The sequence below is a fragment of the Pempheris klunzingeri genome, chromosome 3, assembly GCF_042242105.1.
Source record: "Pempheris klunzingeri isolate RE-2024b chromosome 3, fPemKlu1.hap1, whole genome shotgun sequence".
Classification (NCBI taxonomy): domain Eukaryota; kingdom Metazoa; phylum Chordata; class Actinopteri; order Acropomatiformes; family Pempheridae; genus Pempheris; species Pempheris klunzingeri.
In genome coordinates this window covers 25,977,966-25,993,318 of record NC_092014.1, presented here as the reverse complement: position 1 = coordinate 25,993,318, position 15,353 = coordinate 25,977,966, and the positions used below count along the sequence as shown (strand labels likewise).

Genomic DNA, 15,353 nt, shown 5'->3' with positions numbered 1-15,353 from the left:
AATAAGTTGTGCATGAATATAATATCACGTTGTAAATGTTACATATAAATGTCTGCCTGTTAGACACAAAGAGACAGCAGAGCTCTGACCTCTCCCACTGCTTCACCAGATCCTCTGCGGGAGGAGCGAACATCTGGATCTGCCGCTACAGATTCCTAATGAGAAGAATCAGTTGAAGAAGTAACGTGAACGCCACCACATTCGGCACTCTGCTTCCGCGTCCTGACCTCACAGTGACGGCGGAGCACGCGTCACGCGTCATGCGTCAGTGTGACGTTGCGTGGGCCATCTAGTGGCCTGAAGGGGTAACATCAAGCAACATATGAGTTGTACTTTAGTTTAGTAGTTTAATGGACTTGGGTGCTAAAACTGATCATTAGTTGTTGCAAAAAGAAGAGGATGTCAAGGGTTAACTGGTCTGACAGCAACGTCACCACTGATGAGAGCAAGGAGGAAGACCCACCATGACAGAGAAGACCAGTGTGACAAAACTGTGACCACACAAAGACGCATGAAAGCATGTCTCACTTCACTGCCAATAAGATCCCAACTGATGATCTGCAGGAAAGAGAGGCAGATAGAGTTGGATATAAAAATGTTACACATACACATAAATATACAAAATACACCTTTTTTCTATTTTTGGCTGCTGATTCGTTCGAGTTTGTTAAGATGTTCAGATTCGGCTGTGAGCAATTTTCCAGTTCTGGAGAGGATGGGTGGGGGGAGCTTTGGGGGAACTAGGACAATCAAATGAGTGGGAGCATTGGAATTTTATTCATGCTGTGATATGTTGAACCAACCCTTCAATAAAAAGTCAGCAGAACTGACTGTAGCTACGAGGAAGACTGGAAAACAGGGTTCAGGTCAGTGGGACAGATGATCTTTTCTGGTCATTAAAGTCAGTGATGCAGCAAACACGAATCCCATTTTTATTATTCCCATTAATTAACAAGTCATTAATAAGCGAAAGCAGCCAACGGTACAGTGATTACAAAGTGTCGGGAGGCACATTAACACACTTTTCAGCTATTTGAATGTGAAGGAAGATGTGGATTGTAAAACAGGTCAAATATATTATTTGCTGTGGATCTTAAAATGAACTTACAAGACACATGAAAACTGGAAATAAATGACACAAGTGGATGTATTTTCTCATAATTCAAGTTTAATGATTTCAAAAAATGTAAAGGCGCCATATTCTCATTAATCCAAACATGTACTTATTACATAATTCTCACATCAAGGTAAAGAGAAGATATGTCAGAACAGGAAGCAGAGACACGGACAAATGTGTTGAACAGACGAGACACAAACAGTTATAGCCCTCATTCGTCAATGAGATCTTGATGGAGAGTGTACACACTGTAAAGAGCTAAAGTCAGAGAAGCAGGAGTCCATGGAAGTTTTCTGGTATTTCTAACACTGAATCTAAGTGGAAATGACACATAAACATCTGATCATCTCATCACATAAACATCTGAGTACATTTCTTGATGCCTATGGCAAGGTCCATTCGGCTCTCTAAGATATACACAAAGAAAAGTGCTGGAAAGCAAACCAGGAAAACTGGAGTGACAAAGAGTAGATTGAGAGAAAGGACTGAAGGAAGTATAAGAGTAGATAGGCCTGGAACTGATGTTACCCGTCTCACCAGTCAAACCACAGTAGAAAGAAAAGGAATAGCCAGGTAAAGGAGAGATGGTCGTGTGGTTCTCAACATGCTTCAGAGTGAGAAGAGGCCAAGCGGAGAAGAATACCTGCCACTGTGGGGGCAGAGGGGTGTTAACAGGCATATATCTCTTATCCCCACTCTAACATTCATTCTTTCACTCCATCATACACTCGACAGCCCACAAACTGAGGAGGCCCTTTTCTCAGTAAAGCGTTTCATCTTATTGCAGTTAATGACATACAGTTGCCACAAGTTAACCCTTGACCTTTCATTAATAGTTAAAAACAAGCAGTTCCATGTATCAAACAGGACACAGGGCCTGTATTTTCAGGAGTCAGATTCCCACATAAGGAGAAAGCCTCAATTCTTGTTGCCATGGCAACAGCACATGATGACTCTTGGCAATGGCAACCATTTCTGCCCTCCGTGGAGAGTCAGACCTACGTGAAGTCTACAATGCTCATCAACTGAATAAACTGTATTAAAAAACCATTGCATGGATGTGTTGCATTTAGAAATGTTCATTCAATTCACAACTGTTCTTTTTTTTTTTTTTTTACAGTGGTGACCTTGGAAAAAAAGCAGGTACATTTCTATGTGATGTTTACAAAGGCTAACATGGTATTTATTGACACATGACTCTTAAAATGGCTATATCTTACTTTTTGAATAATAAATCTGTAAACCCAATCACCATGTGAGCATGCAGTAACGAACCACGCTGCTTCACCCCATCAAGTACTCATCTGAAAAAACAAACCAAAAAACGGTAACAACCAACACTAGTACATGTACAGTATCAATATGTTGTCTACTGGTGCGCCGTCAAATGATAATCAAAGTAACATTCATCCCTAATGCACAGTGAAATCTACATCACTCAGAAAAATAAGTAGAGAATGATGGCAGCTCTGCCCAATTACATCGCAATCCTCCAAATTCAGGCATTTCATTGGTTGGCGAACGCTAGTCAATCAGTAGCACATTCACAAATCAGCGACAAGGCATCTCTTTTACATCTCGATTTTGACTTGAGTTCCTTAGTCGTGCAGAAATTGGACAGAAAGCAAACTGTGGTCATTCTCAGGAAAACAAAACATGTACAGGAGAAAATCTGGCAAGTTATTTGTGTTTCTCTCCTAACAGAATGGTAACAGACATGAAGCGATGATGTGCCACAGAAGTTAGAGGTTTACTGGCTCAGTTTGCCTGTCCGTCTGTTTGCCTATGCACCACTCGTGACAAAAAGGACATCTGCAATCAGCACCCATGATCCTCCACATACATCATCATGATAAATAGAAATATTTCACACAGTAGAAAGTCAAACTCGTGTTATTGCTTCTAGCGGATTACTTCGCTAAGAGTCAGACTCGGGTCAAATATTCAAATGCTTTTCAAGGTCTGGAGTGATAAAAAGCCCTCGTGAGACAGATGGGTGAGGTTCGCCACATAAGACAACAAAATGAATGCCAGGAAGCTCAAACAGCCGACGGGAAAATACCTTTCATTTTCCCATCAGCTGGCAACTTTGCTGACACCATCTGCGTCGTCATGATTCAGTGAGCTCCACCCACTCCGCAGCTCCATGCAGTTTGAAAATATTTGCAGGTGATATTGGACCCAGGTCTAGTGAAGAGTTTGGCCCACACACACATCCTTGACCTATAAATAATTCACCAGATTGAACAAACCCCTCTGGTAATATGGCAAACACTGTCAATTTTTGCATGTCATCAAGCATCAATGTGTGTTTATGGCGGTGTTTGTACATAAAAGCACATCCAGTTTCTCAGCGAACGCACATGTATGAGGTATGCGTCGTCTCTGTACTTTTTATGTGGCCGTAGATGTAAATGCATATATGTAACAGCGCCTCCAGTGTCTTTATCTAGTCCCGTGACTCCAAGGATGACAATATTGCTTCTTTCAGCTTCCAGTGCCACAAAGGCAAAGCCATTCACCTCCTCACCATTAACCTTTCCACCCTGCACGGGACACAACGCAAACAAACATTCTGCTAATATTCTGATTCAAACTGCTGCCCAGCACAGATGCCAGGCACGAAAAATATATGACCTTTGTGCAAAAAATCAGCCCTTTAAATTGTACACACAGTCTCTGTTTTTTTTCTTTTTGCCTCAGATGTTTTTATTATTTGTCTTCTGTTTGTGCAAGCATGCTTCAGTTCCAGAGAGACAGGCTGTGCAATAGGAACAGAGTCCAAAGACGACGAGGAAGGGCAGGAGGAGAGGTGGCTCCGGTGTTGACCGTATGGGTGATGAAGAGGGGAGGGAGGGATGGATGTAAGGGGGGGTTGAAGTCCTCAGCTTCCAGGTTCTACCTAGAGATCATGGAGCTGGATTGTGATTGGCTGGAGGAGGTGGTGGCGGCGCTGAGCTGAGAGAAGCCGCTGTGGCTCGACTCCAGGCTGGTCATGGAACCCCTGAGATGAGAGACAGAAATCCAGAGAACATGTGAGCTGACACACACTTCACACTCTGCAGCTAATTTCACGTGTTTAACACCCACAGCTACAGTCTTCCCATGACTAACTGAATGCATTCAGTGTGCACGACCCGAGCTCATGATGCACACCCATGCAGCCAGATCAAACATACAGGAGGGACGTTAAAACACTGCGTGGCACATGAGGCTCGGGCTCTACCATTGGAGTGAGAGAGGCTAACAAAAACATCTAATTCTTTGCTTGTTCTAGGAAAGTGATCTTGCAGAGGTTTAGGGTGTTTTGTGCTTGTGGGGGGCAGGAGGAAGAGAAAAAAGCCTTTGGTGCAACAGCTTCCTTCATGTCTGAAGGCTTAGCAGCCTATGGCAAAGTACAAAGCATTATGCTTCTTTTACTTTTATATCAATTGTATGTGAATAAGAAAATGATGCGTCTTGATGTGTTTTTGTATGTGTAGTATGTAGGCTGCTTGGCGTTTGTTTGGGTCAAGAAGTCAATATAAAGACAACATGTACATTTTGGCAACACTGTCTGTGAGGCTCATGTCTATTATGTATAATACCTTCACCATGCATGACGACACATGAAAATGCATTATGAGATTTTGTATCCAGCATTACGAGGAGATACAAACACAATCAGAAAACCTTTAAAAGGTCAAATATAATTAATACTTGCAATAATCTGTAAAGGATGTTCAGTCTTACAAGAGGACAGAGTGAGCAGCTCTAACTACATTCTGCATTTAGATAAAGCCCCACAATGTTCATACGGACTTATCTTTGAAGCAAGCATTTAGATATTCTTATATTCAATATAACGTCTTTTTTCAGACCTAAAAACAACAGTAAAATTACAAAGTGACCTAATGTCCTTTGCGTTATGAATGCCTGGCATTCTCTATATTTTCCTGTGCAGGTACTTTACAGATATGGAAAAAGGTTACCTCAATTCCATATTCTTAGTTCAAGTTACTGCTTTTGGATATCTAGAACTGTCAACCAGATATGTCAACCATTAAAAAAAACATCCTGTTAAATACTAGAATAAGTTGGATGGTGATGTCAAGAGTGTAAAAATGGAACAGCGGGTACACAAATGTATGAATGGATAAGTGCACAAAAACAACAAATGCCAGGAGATGTCTCTGTAAAGAGGTATACAAGGGCATGTGCTGGTGGGTTGTGCACACACGTAGATAGAGCAGTCGAGCGCTAATGTGCTGAACTTAACCCAGCCTTGGATTCCTGATAAATGTTAGTCATGCAAGCAGGGTGACTGAAGCCAGCAAGTGGATAGTTATACTGCAGCCTCAGTGCAAGGATTCAACAACATCCTGTTAGCCAATGCTAACAAAGCCATAAGCAAGACCAGATGCAAACAAGCATCTCTTTGCTGCACCAGAAGCGTGACTGCCATGGAGGGGGTCGTATAAATTAGCAGCAATGACAGTGAGCTAGTACTAAAGGAAAAGGGGCAAACACTGAGCCACTTACAAACTCTGCACATCACAGCAAGCCGTTCTTCACAGGAAGAAGACAGAGCAGGAAGGGGGGCAGTGAGCAGATTGGACAGAAAAAGCCAGATTAACAGAGTCTCAGAGGGAAGGAAGCATCCTCATTTCAAAACTCTGGGCCTAGGAAACTCATGATGCTCTTCAAGGCTTTTCATAGTGTCAGTTTAGCAACATTACAGACTTTAATCATCCAAATATCAAAGGTCATACGTGGCGCTATGTGGTAGGTTGTCTAGGGGGAAAACTGAAAGAAGGCAGGAGTAAAAAATGAGCAGTCATAGAGGACTGTTTGAAATGAAAACTATCACAACATCATGGTGAAACACTTTAAAACAACAATAATATGGACACAAATACACTTCACGTATATAGCATGAACACAAATGTATGTTGTTGTTTCTGGCTCAGACAAACTCAGAGTTACTAACCTGAAGTCCTCAGAGCCCAACACCTCAGTGTAATACATAACTTTGCACTTGTGCGAGGAGACCTGCAGGGTGGCCAGGACATCATCCACCCGGGGCAGGTTGGTGGCCGAGCAGGCCGGCATGTTGTGGAACTTCCACTGGAGGATGTAGAAACCTGGCCACCGTGTGATGTGGGAGCCCTGAGGAGAGGACAGATGAGCAGTACAACGTCAGCAACTCACAAGCAAGAACAACTCATACAATACATTTTAACAAGCACATGTCGGGACAATTATTCATCAGTTCTGGAGCCTCACCTGCACACTCTCACCCTCCCTGCAAGTGAGTGGGGACTCCACCATGCTGTAATCTTGCCCCAGCGTCCATGTCTTGTCAATAAGCTGGACGTTGTTGCCTCCTGGGGATGTAATGCCATGGGCTCCAAGGGGGTCTTTACGTGGAGGCTGGGGGGCCCGCTTGGAGTGGTAGATGTTGAATACCACATCGCCTTTGCACATGTCAAAGTCCCAGGTGATGACTGAGGAGGCATCGATGATCTCGATCAGAACCTGGTCGGGGAAGAGAGGGAGGGGAGACATATGGGAAGATTGGCTAGAAACTGGAATGAAGAGATGTTTTATGGGAGAAATACTAAACCAAAGTAAAGAGACACATTTGACCTTTTTCTTTTTACCCTTACTTATCTTTACACACATTGCTTCTGGTTAAAGGAATAATGCCAATCACTATAACTGTAAACTCTTCATTACCGTTATTCCCAACAGTGGTGTGTGGAAGCTTTAATTAATTTTATGTTGCTTCATATTTACTCACCAGCTAAATGTGGGAAAAAAGTGAGAGAAAAGTGAACATCTGTTTTTTTGCTCATTAACATGAAATCAAAATCCTTTCCAGAGGGGTGATTATGTATGATGGTGTATCTCTCCCCGTGGTATAAATTATGCAACATGACTAACTGAATGTCTCTGCAGACAGATTATGTTTCAGAGCCATGCCACATCTGTTCCACATCTGAATTCAAAGACCACATTCAACCACCAGATGGCAGAACTTTCAACAAAGCCTTCATCAGAGACATTATGTAGCTCTCTGCTGTCGTGCCCTACATATTCATTTAAAACACCACCACAGGCTTTCAGTCTTGTCTTCCTGCTTTGGGTCTCTATGTTGAGCCTCACCTCATGGGGAGCTCCCTTGAAGACGCTAGCACTTTGGTAGATTGTCTCGGTCCACAAGCGGACATCTTCATTCTCAAGCTCCTCAGCAGTGCGGTACATTGATTTGGGAACCAGGCCACCTTCTGGCACCTCGCACTGCAGAGAAAAACCATGCATGTACATGCATGCACACAGAAAAAAAAATGCACAGAACTGGGTCAGTAAAGCCGATCCACAGTGTGGATGGTGTTTTGTCCCACAAAGTTCATTTTCAAAATTAAATCCTACTCTCAGATGACAGCCTTTTGAGTTTAAATCCTCAGACACTCACCATACACTCTCCCCCCAGGAAGTCAGGGATGATCTCCTTGTCTATGTAATCCACCAACCCTCCAGGACCCTGGTAGTCATTGCCTGCATAGATGAGGAACTTCTTGCGAGTGTTCTCATCAATGAAAGGACTAACCTAAGGGTACAAACAGACGTAGAAATGGGTTACAAAAACACAACAGCAGTTGACCTAGTTATCCCATGGCAAAAATGTTGCAAATGAATTTGAAGCAATAAGAACAGAGCAGAATGTGTGTGGTGGTACACGAAGGTACTAGTTTGACAGGGATGTTTTCAATCCTCTCTCTGGTTATTTTTGGGGCTTTAATACTTTATATATTGATATTTAGGATTACTGCATGTATAAAAAGGAGGGACCAAACACTGGAAATGCCTTTCCAATTTATATAAACTGGTACAGTGAGGGGACTAAGGCTATATCCACACTAATAAGATGTTATTTTAAATCTCTGTCCACAAAAGCGTTTTAGCATTGTTTCAGAGATTATTTCCGAAACAATGCTAAATCGTCTTACACGGCTGACTAATAATACGACACACATGCCACCTTTGTGATTACATCCACAGGCACCCTCTTATTAGTTGTGGCTCCTTCCACATGTGGACATAGTCTTTGGCTGTGGCTGATCATGGCCAATCTGGTCATTCCTCAGGAATCACAACTCCAATCATGAAATTATTCTGGTTCTTCACTGAAAACCTGCGCTCAATGTAGGGCTGAGTACTCTGCTGAACATGGGAATTATTGCAGATTGTTCAAATAATAGCTTGCCTCCTATTTAAGCAGTAGTATTATTACTAAATGCATTATTTAATTGCACAATAGCTGCTAGCATACACAGCAAGGTCAGTATCATCTGTAATTCATTACTCATTAAAAATTAACCACTGGTAGTCAAGGTTGTCTTCTACCAAAAATGGTTTCATGATGGGGCTTGATGAATCAGGAGGTACACGTCACAATGAGGAAGCAGACATGGGTGTCCACGTCATCATTTTCAATAGTCTCTGTTTTCAGCAGACCAGACTACAATGCAATCCAGCGCTAATTAAAAAAATGGTCAGCTGTGTTTTGAAAAGTCTCCGTTTTCTGGGTCAGAAAATGCACGGGTAGTATGGAAGCTAGGAGTAAGCCTAGCAAATGTAATGCATATTAAAAATGAAAACATTGAGGGGTCATTGTCGCCTGTGTCCCCTGCCGGTTCTCACCAGTGTCCAGAGGACAGGAAACACTCTGGGAGCTCTCAAGATAAGCAGCCGTCCTAGAGTCTCTGGATAGTTGGCCTCCACGACCTCAATGATCCTCAGTAGCGCTTTGACTCCTGGTCGCCACAGGTGACGCATGTTCAGCCCCTCTAGATCTACCAGACATGTCCAACAGCTACAGAAGAGGAAGAGAGGATTAGAGTGTGGACACACACTCACACACACTCACACACACAACTGGGCCACAGCCTCTTTCCAACCATTTAGCGCCTGTCACCCTGAAGTGAAGCTTAAGTGGTGAAGGCAATGCTTGCTAATTCTGGCCCCCACTTCCTGCCCCCCCCACACCCTTGCTTTCCGTCTATCTGTTCTGGCAGTGGACTGTGAGGTGACAGCCATTCATAGTTCTCATGCCTTCCTGCGTGGCTCTTGTCCCTACCACCTCCTCCTGTTAGAGAGGGCTGACAGATGACAGATACCATCTCCATTCACCCCTCTCACTCTCTCCATTGCCATCTGAATCAGTGAACTCAGAAGAGCCGTTTGCATTCTTTCCATGTTGGAGATAATTCTCCTCTGGACACATGCTGTGCGTGTCCACCTGTGTCCGAGCTACAACTGCTGAACTGAATCCACCTCACTGTAGACCAGTAGGTGGTCAAAACACAGAATAATGTTGCTTGTTTAAAAAAAATTTGTCCTGCATTTTTATTAATCTATAACTACATTTAAAGCTTTTACTAAACTTTTACTGAGCATTGATTAGCACTGATCAAGAAGCTCCAACTGATTATTTTCATTATCAACTATAATATAAATAACTTTTTATTGTTAACTGTCAGGACATCAGGATGGTGAACTCTGTCCTCTGACCTGTATATTCTCAGCACACAGTCCTCTGTGATAAACATTTGCTTATTTTCACTCTTACTCTATTTAGTATTCTTTGTTGCAGTATAGGCTTTTTAGCACAGCCTTGAGAGCAGTCCAACATTTCACTGTGTATATTGTATGAAACTAGTTAAAAACATCGATCAGTAACTCCTGAGCCTGAATTTATAAAGATATTAAACAGACGAGCAGCATCCACACATTTGGGCAGCTGGAACTTGACTGTTATACATGACTGAGACGATTAACCCCAAAAATCAATACATTTTTTCAGCTCTACATTGATTTGTAGTGAAGGTTTACCTGATGGGTCGACCAAACACCTTAGTGTTCTCCTCACAGCGTCTCAGACCCTCCTCGTTAATAGACAGCACCTAGAGGGACACAACATGAATGGTGTATTGTGATCTTTTCATTTAAACCATTTGCCTCCCGCACTTGTAACCCAAGCGACTTACAGTAAGTGCAGCATTATTAACAAGCAGGCTATTTGTGTGTGTACTGTACAGCATACATCCTGGTGTTAACACACTTGTCAGGGCATACCAGCATACATTAATTACCTAACCTGTAATCCAGCCAACAACTGCCTGACCTACAAACATGTCACTACACAGATACACACCAGCTCAGTGTGTGTTGCCACTTGTGTTACATACATGTCTGAGCAGAGACTCCTCTCCGAGAGCACGAACCAGTCCTTTGGTGTCCATCTGGCCCAACCTCAGGATGTATAAAGGACGGCCATCTACAGGAGAAAAATAAACATTTGTATGGCCTGTCACACTATTTACATTCGACGGGGCTTCATGTTACATGGAAAGGTCTGCACAGTTTACATCTCTGTTCTTCTGTTGTGTAAGACAATAAGTGACTGTGTACACTGAGAATGCTTTAATGGTTTGTCCCCATTGTTCCCAAACACATACTTGAGATTGGAATGAGAAGATAAACCATTCACTGATGTGGGAAGAGAAAAGTAATTTACATTTAATTTATGCTGTCAATAGTCACCCTCACTTCTGAACAAGGAATCCACAGCATGCACTGAAATGAAGAAAGTGACTGTGCCAGTGTGTGTAAGCTATCTGGGAAACCACGTAGTGCCAAATAGTTGGTCTCATGTTTAATTCACTCACATGGCTGAAGGCTGTGGGTTGCTAAGAAAGACTTTAGTTCATGTGGTGTCAGTGTGCTCATGTGTGTAACTTGAGTCTGTAAGAAACTAGAGCGTTGAGGCCTTCCTCTAGTTAACAGTTTAAGTATAGCCAGCTCCGACATGACCTACATACAGTAATTCATGAGTGTATGTGTGTTTGCGTATGTGTGCATGTTCAGATGTCTTTGAATAAAAGTGTAGATGAGAATGTACACGCTGGTTCCCTCTTTCAGGGCCTACCTCTGTCATGGTGGTGCCAGCCCCCAGTGTAGTAGTCCTGGAGGACCTGTGGCGAACTCCAGGTCTCCAGCAGGTAGTCCACCTGGTGCTGCTTCCTCCAGGTCAGTGACTGACAAAGGATCTCTCGTGCCTTGTCCATGTTGAAGTCCCTGGCACGCAAGAAACGCAGTATGTGCTCGTCCTTGGGGATCTGGATAGTAAGGAGAGAGCATTTAGCTGTACTTGATTTGAGAACAAATAAAATGATGCTTTCAAAACACTTCTAATGTCACTGTCATATGGCAAATTTAACCAAATCATTGGTATTGCAGCAAACAGAAGGTCAGTTAACCATGCTAGCATGTAAAAAGGGGCTCTTAGCTGTCTAAAATATGATATAGACTAAGATATGATTTAAAATCTACATCATAATCTCTGCAGATGTCCTTGATTGTAATTCAATTTGGAAGCAGTCTTCTTAGTTCCTCATACCTAAAAACTATTTTATTTCACTCCATTACCTTTCCCTTGTGTGTCTCTTGCAGCCATTTGCGAAGTCTGATCAGACAGCTCTCCTGCAGGGGGGTCAGGTCACCTAAGTAACGTTTGATATAGTCTGCATCCAACTTATCTGTCACACAAAAAGAGAACACCTCAAATTACCCTGATAGCAAACACAACTTTTGGAGTACAAAGATTTTCAGACATGCATAGTAATCATCATCATCTGTAGGAACAAACCTTCAGGTGTACCAGCCAGAATTTCTGATAAACTGTCTGCCTGAAGTATGCTGCTGTCCTGCTTGGCATCCTGAGAACTGCTGTCCTTGGTGTCAGCGGGCAGTGGGATAGAAACAGCGGGCGTAATTGCAAGTTCTGGGAGGACTGGTGGGCTGGTGGAGAGGCTGGTTGGTCTGGGGAGAGGCAGAGGAAGGGAGGAGGGAGTCCAGCGTGGCACATGAGTGATCCCTTCATCTTCAAGCTCCTTCAGGTAGTACTCTATGATTTCTTTTCCCTGTGAGGAACACAAGTGAAGAAAAGAAGTGTTGGGATCAGGGAAAAAGTGGCAGATGAAGCTGTGAATTTAAGGAAATTATATTACAGATAGGTTGAATAAAGTGCATACGAATACAAGAAAGGATATCTGCGTATCTATTATTTCCAAGAGAAAGAAAATAAAAGGAACGCATTCAACACTGCCCACATTCATCCTATATGGAAGCAAATGACTCACTAGGTTCACAATAGATGACTCCTGTCCACTCAAAGAGATTATACAAGCTTATTTATGCAATTACAGCATGAGAAACAAACAACACACACACATACACACACCTTTTTGATACTGCTGGCATACTGCTTCATTGCAATTTTTTCCACAGTGCTCTCAAAACCAAAGAAGGACTTGATGTCCAGACTGGCAGTCTGTTCAAAACACGTCCAGTCCTCGTTCTCTGGGTGAACCTGTACCAACACACACAAACATGTACTGTATATTAGACTCTACACATATGCAGAAACAAGATGACCAGGGTACTATGGTAACCACACACCCAGCTTCACTAGATGATGACGCACACAGATAGCAATTTTCACACTGTGCACTGTGAGTGGGAGAGTGTGTGTCAGCCTGTCCATATAAAATTAGCCAGGCCTTTACACATGAACAGTTTGGAGATAAAAAAAAAAGGACAGCACGCAAACATACAAGGAAACACATGCTTCTGGTGTGTGGTGTAAAGATAACAAGAGGCAATGTTAAAACAGAGAGTCTCTTTCTCTTTCAATTTCAATTTAGATCAGGTCAGATTCTAAATAAGTTAAACCTTTCTTTATATACTGATGACTCAAACGTATCAACTTCAGTGGCTTCAGTATTTGAACCAAGACGCTGGTGAAAAATATTCAGTTTCAGCAGACCCCCAAAATGAAGGGACTTAACTCAGGATCTGGACCAAAAAGCTTAAGTGGGACGCCCCTGATGTTTTAACAAAGTTTTGATTCAGGCTGCAGCATTAGGTAACAAGTCAAGAGCATTATGCTTTCTGAAGGCACTATGCTGGTAGCTTCATTACCCTTAGCTACCAAAATATTTCAGCTTTAGCCAGGTCCATTAGCTCAGTCTAATTGAACTGTCCATCCCTGTTACTGTTAGCACAGTATGCTAAACCACACAGTAAGAATCTCTGTGTGGCCTTGGACCTAAAATTAGCACTCTAGTTGGTTAGAGGCTAACACAATGTGCTTGACCTCATTAACTAAGAGCACATCCATTTATGAATACACAGATCTGAAGTCAAAGTTAAGCATGCAGCATAAAGAAATACAGACGAGAGAAAAGGGATGACATGTTTGTTTCAGATCAGTATTTGAGAGCATTCGGCCACAATATAAGGGAACTGAATAATTCAGAGAGAGATGGGCTGAGGTGGTTAGCCACATGCTAAATGCTGGTCCTGCATGGAAGCAGGGACAATTTTAAGGTACAAACATTAACATGGATGAGCTGGCAGCAGCTTTCCACTCAGTAGCAGCACTTTACAGAATGTTAGTGTGTGTGTTTGCTAATTTGTCTGTGACAAAATAGGTGTGGTACTCAGTGGGATGAGCATGCCAGGACCAGGGTTTGATTCCTCTGGGGACATCTGTACCACAAACATGCACATGTGTGTTATAAGCTGCTTTTGAACAATTGAAGCTATGCTTGATGGCACGGAGGTGTGGTTGCTACTGACCGAATAGCAGCAGGTCTCATGAATGATGACCCTGTTGGAAAAGGTTTCATTATGGGATTCGATGTGAAGTGTCCTCTCCTTTCGGTTGAGCGTGTTTTTCTGGCTGAAGTAGACGTAGTCCACACCTGCAATCTGCAAACCACACACACACAAACACATCATCTCACGTTACACGACTACAACTCAACTAAATTGACAAGACACACCAAAATTAAACTTGTGGGATAACTTCTGTATTTTTAAACCTGGGTCCCATTTTAAATATTTTGGTTTCAAAATGACTGGTAAGTATTTAAAGTTTTGGAATTTGTTCCAATAGATCACCTCAGCCAGGCTGCAATGGTAAAAAGTAATGCTTTGGAGCAAGAGCCCTGAAGTACAGTTTGGTTAATACATTACCGATACTAAAAGTTGACAAACTCAAATGCAACATACCCTTTTGAGCAGGCGTGGGGCGTCAACATCGAGGGCACAGCGGCGCTCAACTTTGTGGGTGGAACCATCCTCGCTGGTCTCCTCATCCACCACATCACTCGCCACAAACATGGGGATAAGGTGACAGGTGGGGAACCGGCGCTCATAGGCCTGAAAGAGGAAGGGAAGAAACTATCAGCTGACACAATGGTTTTAACAGTGCCAAGATGCATTTTAGTCTAACTTTCATTTTAGTAAATGCCATGTGAGAAAAGAAAGTTTTAATAGCCAAGTGTCAGCTCTCTTCAGACAATAAATATCTGATGGCAGTGCTTGAGCCTAACAAGAAGAAAGTCTATGCTGATGTTTACTTCAATAAGTATGGTTCAAAGGCTCAGAACACATTTAGCTTGAAAAATGCCACAGAGCAACAATGGGTATTGTTATGCCTAGTTAAAATTCATTAGAGAAAACGTTCACATACTCTGTAAGAATGCAAGCATTGAGCAAAGGAGAGACTAAAGAATCTGAAAAAGTGGGCAGAGAATAGCTCTATGCAGCAAACAAGTGAGCGGCCAAACAAAAGCTCCTTCAACTTTGCACCGCTCCAAACTTCGCACTCAAACTAAGCCTAAGCAGAAAATGCCCCAGGCTCAAGTGAAGTACTTTTTAATTCCTTTGCAAAAAGCGCTCAATACACAATTAGAGCCACTGTGCCCAGGAGCAACACTGTGTCTCCAAATTGCGTGTTCTCATAAATGCAAAACACTGACAAATCTTGTGCAGAAGCCAGCCAGCTGTTATGCAACTGGGCCTTGGCTGGCACGATGTGCAGCAGAATTTATTCGTTTTTGTTCGCTACTCCCATCTAGGATCTGAGTGGCATGGTTGCATAACTGTAAAACAGTGCATAAAGTGTAAACACGAGACAAAACAGGTAAGTCAACATTGAACTGAGTGATGGTCATGATAACGTGTGCTGGAGACAAATTTAGTCAAAACACTGAACTCATCTGAAACTCTTGTGTCATGTATACTTGCTGCATAAACAAACAGCATCTTTCCTCATTTTCAAACAGGTTGTGAAACCATCCTAAAACTCAAGATTCCAGGATATGAATTAATGTATTAATGT

General features: G+C 42.5%; 2 protein-coding genes across 3 annotated transcripts in view; both read right to left on the bottom strand.

The window, feature by feature from the left end:
- Window positions 1–220, bottom strand: part of LOC139199040 (endonuclease V-like) — a 70,181-nt gene extending 69,961 nt beyond the window's left edge. The window contains exon 1 of the mRNA XM_070828048.1: window positions 90–220. Within this exon, the coding sequence (XP_070684149.1) occupies window positions 90–133 (44 nt within the window). The 5' untranslated portion in view covers window positions 134–220. The remainder of the gene's footprint in view (window positions 1–89) is intronic.
- Window positions 221–1,121: 901 nt separating this feature from the next.
- LOC139198569 (SEC14-like protein 1) overlaps window positions 1,122–15,353 on the bottom strand; it is a 29,960-nt gene continuing 15,728 nt past the window's right edge. The window contains exons 3-17 of one of the 2 annotated variants that reach the window (XM_070827457.1): window positions 14,240–14,389; window positions 13,805–13,936; window positions 12,405–12,533; window positions 11,811–12,084; window positions 11,591–11,700; window positions 11,091–11,280; window positions 10,351–10,439; window positions 9,995–10,065; window positions 8,804–8,975; window positions 7,575–7,709; window positions 7,265–7,399; window positions 6,383–6,634; window positions 6,087–6,265; window positions 5,639–5,665; window positions 1,122–4,121 (exon numbers count right to left, since the gene is read on the bottom strand). In XM_070827457.1, coding sequence (XP_070683558.1) covers window positions 4,016–4,121; window positions 5,639–5,665; window positions 6,087–6,265; window positions 6,383–6,634; window positions 7,265–7,399; window positions 7,575–7,709; window positions 8,804–8,975; window positions 9,995–10,065; window positions 10,351–10,439; window positions 11,091–11,280; window positions 11,591–11,700; window positions 11,811–12,084; window positions 12,405–12,533; window positions 13,805–13,936; window positions 14,240–14,389 — 2,151 coding nt within the window. In that variant the 3' untranslated portion in view covers window positions 1,122–4,015. The remainder of the gene's footprint in view (window positions 4,122–5,638; window positions 5,666–6,086; window positions 6,266–6,382; window positions 6,635–7,264; window positions 7,400–7,574; window positions 7,710–8,803; window positions 8,976–9,994; window positions 10,066–10,350; window positions 10,440–11,090; window positions 11,281–11,590; window positions 11,701–11,810; window positions 12,085–12,404; window positions 12,534–13,804; window positions 13,937–14,239; window positions 14,390–15,353) is intronic. The other variant, XM_070827458.1, reaches the window with a different exon arrangement.